The sequence below is a fragment of the Colobus angolensis genome, unplaced genomic scaffold (genome assembly GCF_000951035.1).
Source record: "Colobus angolensis palliatus isolate OR3802 unplaced genomic scaffold, Cang.pa_1.0 Scaffold17, whole genome shotgun sequence".
Taxonomy (NCBI): Eukaryota; Metazoa; Chordata; class Mammalia; order Primates; family Cercopithecidae; genus Colobus; species Colobus angolensis.
The window spans coordinates 588455-596552 of record NW_012114821.1 but is presented as its reverse complement, the minus strand read 5'-3'; the positions used below and the strand labels follow the sequence as shown (position 1 = coordinate 596552).

At 65.6% G+C, this 8098-nt stretch overlaps 3 protein-coding genes across 3 annotated transcripts in view; all 3 read left to right on the top strand.

Annotated features, from left to right (window-relative positions):
- Positions 1–1023, top strand: part of PPP1R16A (protein phosphatase 1, regulatory subunit 16A) — a 33204-nt gene extending 32181 nt beyond the window's left edge. Inside the window, exons 11-12 of the mRNA XM_011938014.1 lie at positions 1–211; positions 434–1023. The exon at positions 1–211 is cut by the window's left edge and continues 8 nt beyond it. Of these exons, the coding sequence (XP_011793404.1) occupies positions 1–211; positions 434–817 (595 nt within the window). The 3' untranslated portion in view covers positions 818–1023. The remainder of the gene's footprint in view (positions 212–433) is intronic.
- An 856-nt stretch (positions 1024–1879) lies between these two features.
- Positions 1880–5764, top strand: GPT (glutamic-pyruvate transaminase (alanine aminotransferase)). The gene is made up of 12 exons (XM_011938013.1): positions 1880–2024; positions 3089–3254; positions 3396–3485; positions 3559–3667; positions 3783–3916; positions 4031–4274; positions 4432–4511; positions 4579–4715; positions 4823–4997; positions 5100–5255; positions 5330–5442; positions 5509–5764. The coding sequence occupies exons 2-12, from the start codon at positions 3093–3095 to the stop codon at positions 5597–5599; spliced, it is 1491 nt and encodes a 496-aa protein (XP_011793403.1). The 5' UTR covers positions 1880–2024; positions 3089–3092; the 3' UTR covers positions 5600–5764.
- Positions 5765–7595: 1831 nt separating this feature from the next.
- The window catches only part of MFSD3 (major facilitator superfamily domain containing 3), a 2249-nt gene continuing 1746 nt past the window's right edge, over positions 7596–8098 (top strand). The window contains exon 1 of the mRNA XM_011938199.1: positions 7596–8098. Coding sequence (XP_011793589.1) covers positions 7877–8098 — 222 coding nt within the window. The 5' untranslated portion in view covers positions 7596–7876.

Here is an 8098-nt window from a genome sequence, read left to right as displayed (position 1 = left end):
GGCACTCCCCTTCCCCTCACTCTCCCTCTCCTCTCTCCTCCCCAGGAAGGTGGTGAGGCGGGCGAGCCTAACCCAGCGCACCGACCTGTACCGCAAGCAGCACGCCCAGGAAGCCATAGTGTGGCAACAGCCGCCGCCCCCCAGCCCGGAGCCGCCCGAGGACAACGATGACTGCCAGACAGACACAGAGCTCAGGCCACCGCCCCTGGAGGTGAGCGTCCCGTCCCTGCTCCACCCAGCGCAGGGTGGGCCTGGCTTTGCCCTGGTTCTCTCTCCGCTTGGACCCCCTCCTGCCTGTTAGGAATGGTGCCCTGCAGAGGCCAGCTGCTGCCCATCTCTCCTGTCTGTCCCTTCATGACCATACAGCCTGAATCCAAGGCTGGGGACGGGGGAGGAGCCTTCTGATGGCCTCTGAGACCTTCACTGCCCGCAGGAGGACAACCCCGAAGTGGTCAGGCCGCACAATGGCCGAGTAGGGGGCTCCCCAGCGCGGCATCTGTACTCCAAGCGACTGGACCGGAGTGTCTCATACCAGCTGAGCTCCCTGGACAGCACCGCCCCCCACACGCTGGTCCATGACAAGGCCCACCACACCCTGGCTGACCTGAAGCGCCAGCGAGCTGCTGCCAAGCTGCAGCGACCCCCACCTGAGGGGCCCAACAGCCCTGAGACGGCCGGGCCTGGCCTGCCTGGTCACGCGGAGACCCCCCAGCCTGACTGTGGCTTCAGGGTAGGCGGGGACCCACCCCTGCTCAAGCTCACAGCCCCAGCGGTGGAGGCCCCTGTGGAGAGGAGGCCGTGCTGCCTGCTCATGTGAGGGGGTTCCTCGGCGGGCAGGGCACAGCCCAAGGCTGCCTCCGCACGGTGCGTGCCCTGGTGCTGCGGGTGGGCAGCACAGAAACCCCGGCTTTGACTGTGCAGGACATTGGCCCCTCTCAGGGCAGAAGACATGCCTGGAGGGACATCTGACTGCAAAGACTATTTTTATCTTGCAACTCTTGATAAAGGGCTGTTTGCCATGGAGTCTGCTTGTGTGTTGTCTCCGCTGGGTTGCTGCCCCATGGTGGGGAGTGGGTTGTGCCATTTGGGGTGCCACCCGTGCCTGTGAGCACGAAAGCCTGTAGGTGCATGCAGGGGCATGTGGCAGCCCTGGCCGTGTGGGAGTGAGGCCCACGGCCACTGGGCTGGAAGCCTGGGCCTCACCCACTCCCTCCTGTGCTCAGCCTCCTGGAGCCTCCTCCATAACCCTTTGCTTTCCAGAGAGGAGCCAGGTGCTTTGAAGGAACCTCCAATGAGGGCCAGGGTCTAGGGTGTCTGTGCTGAGGGGGTGGAGGGTGGGGGTCCCAGGGACCATGGCCTGGAAAGGGAAGTCGTGTTTTCCACAACTATCTGGCTCTTGTGCCAGAGCCAGAGGGGCAAAACAAGCACAAGACTGTGTCAGAACCTCCCTGGGGGGGGGGGTTGTGGGTCCCCAGTTCCTGGCATGCAGCCCCAATCCTGGGGCCTGGCTGCCAGCTTCTGCCTGGGCTGGCATAGGGGACACGCAGTTGGCCCCTCTGGCTCTGAGCTGGCTGTGGGCACGTGTCAGGGTGAGGGGATCCCTTAGGGGCCTCAAGCAGGAGGGCTGAGGGCACCGCCAGTTTGTTCATGGTGGGCAGCTTTGTGTGGCCACCAGTGCTGGGTGGTGTGGGTTTGGGATGTTCTCCCTCCTGGCTCAGCACGGGCCTGTCAGCCCAGTGTCCTCTGGGCCTGCCCTTCCCCTAGCACCCCTGGTTGGAAGGCTGTTCTTGCAGGGCTACGGGCAGGCGGGGACTGGCTGTTGGTTAAATTTAGTGTGGGGGGTGGGGGAGCTGCCCAAGGTCCACCTGCCACCAGGGCTGCCACTTGGGCTCCGCTGCCAGGGGGCGGGCAGGGGCTGGCTCTGCCTGGGGCCAGGCCCATATTAACCTGTGCCTGTCTGGGGGCCAGAGGGGCAGGCCTGCGCATTGGGAGGCCGTTGTGGCAGCGGAGCAGAGAAGTGCAAGGTGAGAGGCCTGGGGGCTGGCTGTCCTGACCCCTGTGGGTCAGGTTTCGTTGTGGCTGCTGGGGTGGGCCAGCATTGAGCCTGGCCTTTCAGCTCGGCAGGCCTGTGGAGGTGGGTCTTTGACGACCTATCCCGGCTCATTTCCTACTCTCTCCTCCAATCAGGAACAAGAGGGCCAGAGAACTCAGGTCACCCCTAGCCTGGGGTGTGTCCCAAGGGCAACCCCCAGCTGGTGCCTGGTGAAAGGGCAGCCACGGTGTAAGCTGTCCCAGGGCCCAGGGCTGGACTGCCTGGCTCCAGCCCCCTCCCCCAGCCCCTCGCCGTGCTCCTCAGGGACCAAGGTCCAGCTACAGAGCTCCTGCAGCCTCTGGGCCGTAGGTGCCAGCCCTGGAGAGGCCAGATGGAACCCAGAGCCTGAACACCCCTCCCCTCCCCCCAGCACCCCCTGGATTCCTGAGGCCTGGCTCAGTTACTAAGGAGACAGGTCCGCTGGCCCAAGCAAAGATGCGGGTGCCACGAGGGCTAGGCCTCGGCCAAGCCCTGCTGGGGTAAATCCCAGCAGCCCAGGCTCTAGTCTCTCCTCGGGGGTCCCTCCTTTCCAGCTCTGCCAGCCCCTCAGGGCTGCTAGGCACTCCCTTCCCCTGCTGAATACCCTAGGCGCTCAGCCCCCCGCCCCACATCTAGTCCTTCAGAGCTGTCCGGACCGGGACTGACGTCTGTACCTACCCCCCATGTGGGTCTCCTGCTCTCCCTTCATGGGGACACTGGGCAGGCACTGGGCCTTGCCCCAAGCCCCGCCTGCCGCCTCACCCACTGCCTCTGCCTCCCTGGAGCAGAGCTGTTCCCAGATGGGTGGGGCGGGGCCCAACTGTCCCCAGCTCCTTCAGCCTTTTCTGTCTCTCCCAGTGGGGCCAGCTGCGGTGAAGAGGGTGCCCTCTTGCTTGGCGTCCCCTCTGCTACGGCTGCCTCCTCCCAGCCGTGGCCCACTGAGCCAGACCCAGCTGTCCCCACTCCCGCTTTTGGTCCTGCTACCTCCTGAGCTGCCTTCCCACCTGGTCTGGGTAGAGTCATGGCCTCAAGCACAGGTGACCAGAGCCAGGCGGTGAGGAACGGACTGAGGGCGAAGGTGCTGACGCTGCACAGCATGAACCCACGTGTGCGGCGAGTGGAGTACGCAGTGCGTGGCCCCATAGTGCAGCGAGCCCTGGAGCTGGAACAGGAGCTGCGCCAGGTATGGCCCAGGCCCCTCGCTGCCCTCCAGGTCACGCTGGGGTGGCTGAGTTGGCCCCAGTCCCACTGGCTCGCGGCACAAGGGCTGAGGGGTTAGGTAGGGCACGGTCTCCCTGCCTGCTCCCCTCCCCTCCCCTCCCAGGGTGTGAAGAAGCCTTTCACCGAGGTCATTCGTGCCAACATCGGGGACGCACAGGCTATGGGGCAGAGGCCCATCACCTTCCTGCGCCAGGTGAGGCTCATGCCCACTGCACCCCCCCCACCCCCCGCCCGCGTGCCCTGACCTTAGCACTCCGTCTTCCCAGGTCCTGGCTCTCTGTGTCAACCCCGATCTTCTGACCAGCCCCAGCTTCCCTGACGATGCCAAGAAGAGGGCGGAGCGCATCCTGCAGGCGTGTGGGGGCCACAGCCTGGGTGAGAGCCAGGGCCAGGAGGAAGCAGACGGTGGCCCTGCTGCTAGAGGAGGGAGGTCCCCTGGGAGGGCTGAGAATGTCACCTGTACCTCCCATCCTGTCCTGCCCGAGTCCAGGGGCCTACAGTGTCAGCTCTGGCATCCAGCTGATCCGGGAGGACGTGGCACAGTACATTGAGAGGCGCGATGGAGGCATCCCTGCGGACCCCAACAACGTCTTCCTGTCCACAGGGGCCAGTGACGCCATCGTGGTAGGCTGGGCATGGGCAGGAAGACATTCCTGACGCTGCAGAGGGGGTGCCCAGGGTGGGGGACAGGTGCAGCCCCAGCCCCCGCCGACCCTGGCTTCCCCTTCCTTCTTGCAGACGGTGCTGAAGCTGCTGGTGGCCGGCGAGGGCCACACACGCACGGGTGTGCTCATCCCCATCCCCCAGTACCCACTCTACTCGGCCACACTGGCAGAGCTGGGCGCAGTGCAGGTGGATTACTACCTGGACGAGGAACGCGCCTGGGCGCTGGACGTGTCCGAGCTCCACCGTGCGCTGTGCCAGGCGCGTGGCCACTGCCACCCTCGTGCGCTGTGTGTCATCAACCCCGGCAATCCCACTGGTGCATTCCCACCGCCCTGCCCCGCCCCACCCCACTCCTCCCGCACCCTTGTCCGCCCTGGCCCAGGCAGTGCTGGGTCTGCCGTCCCCCGGCTGCCCAGTGGAGGGCAGTGCGCCCCCTTGGCTCACCCAGCCCTGCTGCCTCCCCCACACCCCAGGGCAGGTGCAGACCCGCGAGTGCATCGAGGCTGTGATCCGCTTTGCCTTCGAAGAGCGGCTCTTTCTGCTGGCGGACGAGGTGCGCGGCGCAGGGGAGCGGGAAGCCGGGCAACAGCCGGCCCCCGTGACGCCTTGCGCCCTTCCAGGTGTACCAGGACAACGTGTACGCCGCCGGCTCCCAGTTCCACTCATTCAAGAAGGTGCTCATGGAGATGGGGCCACCCTACGCCGGGCAGCAGGAGCTCGCCTCCTTCCACTCCACCTCCAAGGGCTACATGGGCGAGTGCGTGCAGGCGAGGTGGGTGGGGGCTCGCGGGCTATGGCCCGGCCCTCTTCGCCCAGTGGGCCAACTCCTCCACACCTGGCCTGGACGTGCCCCTCACCTGGCAGGTGCGGGTTCCGCGGTGGCTATGTGGAGGTGGTGAACATGGACGCCGCAGTGCAGCAGCAGATGCTGAAGCTGATGAGTGTGCGGCTGTGCCCGCCGGTGCCAGGCCAGGCCCTGCTGGACCTGGTGGTCAGCCCGCCCGCGCCCACTGACCCCTCCTTCGCGCAGTTCCAGGCTGTGAGTTGGGGGCAGGAGGGGGTCCAGGTGACCTAATTGGGGGTGGGGGATGCTGAGTGCCGTGCCCTCATGGGCCCTTCCTCCCTCCCTCCGCGGCCGCAGGAGAGGCAGGCAGTGCTGGCCGAGCTGGCGGCCAAAGCCAAGCTCACCGAGCAGGTCTTCAACGAGGCTCCCGGCATCAGCTGCAACCCAGTGCAGGGCGCCATGTACTCCTTCCCGCGCGTGCAGCTGCCCCCGCGGGCAGTGGAGCGTGCTCAGGTCAGGTGGGGGCGGGGCCTGTGGGGTGGACAGTGGTGGCCAGGCATCTCTCTCTGATGACTGCCTGTCCACAGGAGCTGGGCCTGGCCCCCGACATGTTCTTCTGCCTGCGACTCCTGGAGGAGACCGGCATCTGCGTGGTGCCCGGGAGCGGCTTTGGGCAGCGGGAAGGCACCTACCACTTCCGGTGAGGCCCAGCCCTCACTGCCTGTCCCGCCACCCTGGCCCTTCACTCACTGTCAACTCCTTTCAGGATGACCATTCTGCCCCCCTTGGAGAAACTGCGGCTGCTGCTGGAGAAGCTGAGCAGATTTCATGCCAAATTCACCCTCGAGTACTCCTGAGCCCAGCCAGCGCCAGGCTGGGCGCCCCGGACTGTGTGCTCAGGGGCCGTGGGGGCTCTGGAGCCCACTGTACTTGCTCTTGCTGCCTGGCGGGCAGAGCAGGGGGGCTGGGCCCCTGCTTCTCTGCAGGTCCCTAATAAAGCTGTGTGGCAGTCTGACTCCAGGGAGGAAGCACTGGCAGCTGCGTGGTCCGCTCCCACTTGCCTACCCTTCTTGCAAGCCTGAGTCCCTTCAGAGAAAGGGCCTTCCACGGCCAGCACCCACTTGTTCCTCCTGAAGACCCGGCACCCACCATGAGCTGGGTCTTCCCCGTGGTCTCTCGCTGTGGGGCAGAGCCTGTCACGATCACAGAGAAATTGGCCGAGAGTCCGGAGTGTGAGGAAAGCACAGGCCCCGCACCCCTTTGTGGAAGCCCCCAGAGCTGTTGGGGTGGGGATGGGGCTTGGCAAAGAATCTAGGGAACCAGGGGCCCAGGTGGCCACCCAAAGAAACAGCCTTTCCTGAAGAAGGCGCAGAAAGCTGTCTCCTTCCTGGCTCCCTTTCCTGTGAGGTCCACGTCTTCCCTGGGGCAGGGAGAAATACTAAACCAGCATGGCGCTGGCTGGTCGGGGTGACTGACAGCTCAGGGAGGAAGTCTTGGTTCTCTTACGCGAGGTAGTAGGGGTGGGGCCGCTGTCTGGGGGGCCAGAGAGACCACCTTTGGTGTCAGCGTGTGGTGCAGTCCTTCAGCTGGGTGGAGTGGGAGGCAGAGGGAGAGGATGAGGCAGTGTCCCAGGGGAGGGCTGGGGCTGGAGGAGGCAGGGGCTGGGCTGAGCACTTACTACATGCAGACACTGCTGGGGGGGTCACTCGATCTGCACAGATGGTCTTCTGAAGTAGGCACGATAGCCCCCATTTAATCGACAAGGAAACCTGGAAACAAAAATCTGCTGAGCTGACAAGAAACCCCCTCAGAGGCCACAGGAGCCAGAAAAATGCATTGGGTCCAGCGCCCTCAAGTCCGCCAAGGACGGGACTGGCTTTAGAGACTCGCAGACTTGGAAATACGACTGGCCAAGGGCACCTGGTTTTGTTCGCTCTGGGGATGGTTCTTAACCACAAGCCACACTTCACAGCCTCATCTGGGCCTCAGGAGCCCCTGAGGGCACAGCTCTGGACAGGAGACACAGCAGGTGGGCCCCTCCCTTGGCAGGGCGGGCTCGAATCAGGCAGGGCGCTCCTAGCTTTGTCACCGGACACTGAAGGGCATCAAGGGCAGTGGCAGGCCGTGTCCTTTTGAGCTAAGCTGGGTTCTGAGCTTTCACACTACCCTCCTAACTTCCATGGCTCTGTCACTGCCTTAGGGAGGGGCTGAAGCCACAGACACAGCAAGGTTGGGGTCTGACGCCGGAAGTATCCGGCGGTAGACGGCGGAACCCTTAAGAAACCGACGCCTTCACGGGGGCGGCTGGAGAAGCGGGGGCCGGGCACTGCAGCAACCAGGCTGCAGGTCAGACACCAGGAAGGAAGCAGGCCTGGTGCGGATCCGAGACTCCTGGGAGAGACTAGGGCTGGCCGTGGGCGCAGGCCGATCCTTACATTCGAGGCCGGCCCTACTCTGTAGCTTCCCATTCTGGGCCTCTCACCAGCGCAGGACTTCGCTGGGAGCACGCACGTGGCGGGGCGGCCGCGGGCACTAGCCCGGACTGGTCACTGGAGGCGCCAGCGAGCTGACGCTCTGGCCCGCTCCGGTCTCTGTGGCTCGTGCGACCTTCCGGCCCTGGAGTCGGTGGCCGCGGGGCTCCAGCGACACCGTGTGGCCCGTGCTCCGCTGTGTGGCTCTAGGCGGCCGAGAAACTGCTGAGAGTCCGGCTCGGCCGACGGTGAGGGCCCCCGGAGGCAGCGGCCCAGCCCCGTTTACCTGCGACCGCGCAGAGCATGATGGGAGCCGCGGGAGGCAGTGACCCCGCCCCCTTACCTGCGGTCTCGCAGAGCATGCTGGGAGCCCCGGGAGGCAGTGACCCCGCCCCCTTTCTGAGGCCGCGCAGAGCATGCCGGGAGCTGGTGTCCGCACCGCTCGCGTCTGTTTGGACCCGACTTCGGTCCTTCTGGGGTGTTAATGCTCCTAAAGCCCGATCGCACGTGTCCAGACCCCAGCCTGTACGACGCTGACTCCGCCCGCTCCCAGAACCAAAACCATGCTGGGGTGTGGCCTCTGACCCAACGCGGAGGGAACCTCACTTTGCGGGACCCCACCTGGAACCCGACCTCCCGGCCTCGCAGGCGGCCGCAGCCGCCATGCGTGGGAAGTTGCTGCCGCTGGCCGGCCTCTACCTGGTGCAGGGCATGCCCTACGGGCTCCAGTCCGGCCTCCTGCCCGTGCTGCTGCGCGCCGGCGGCCTCTCCCTGACGCGCGTGGGGTTGGCCAAGGTTCTCTACACTCCGTGGCTGCTCAAGCTGGCGTGGGCCCCGCTGGTGGACGCGCAGGGCTCGGTGAGGGCCTGGCTGACGCGCAGCACG

Bases quoted from the DNA above. Each gene is read 5' to 3' on its own strand.
- GPT (XM_011938013.1), top strand. From the start codon at position 3,093: ATGGCCTCAAGCACAGGTGACCAGAGCCAGGCGGTGAGGAACGGACTG. The intron at 4,512-4,578 runs GTGCGCGGCGCA...GCGCCCTTCCAG, and splicing joins TCTTTCTGCTGGCGGACGAG to GTGTACCAGGACAACGTGTA. The intron at 5,256-5,329 runs GTCAGGTGGGGG...GCCTGTCCACAG, and splicing joins GGGCAGTGGAGCGTGCTCAG to GAGCTGGGCCTGGCCCCCGA.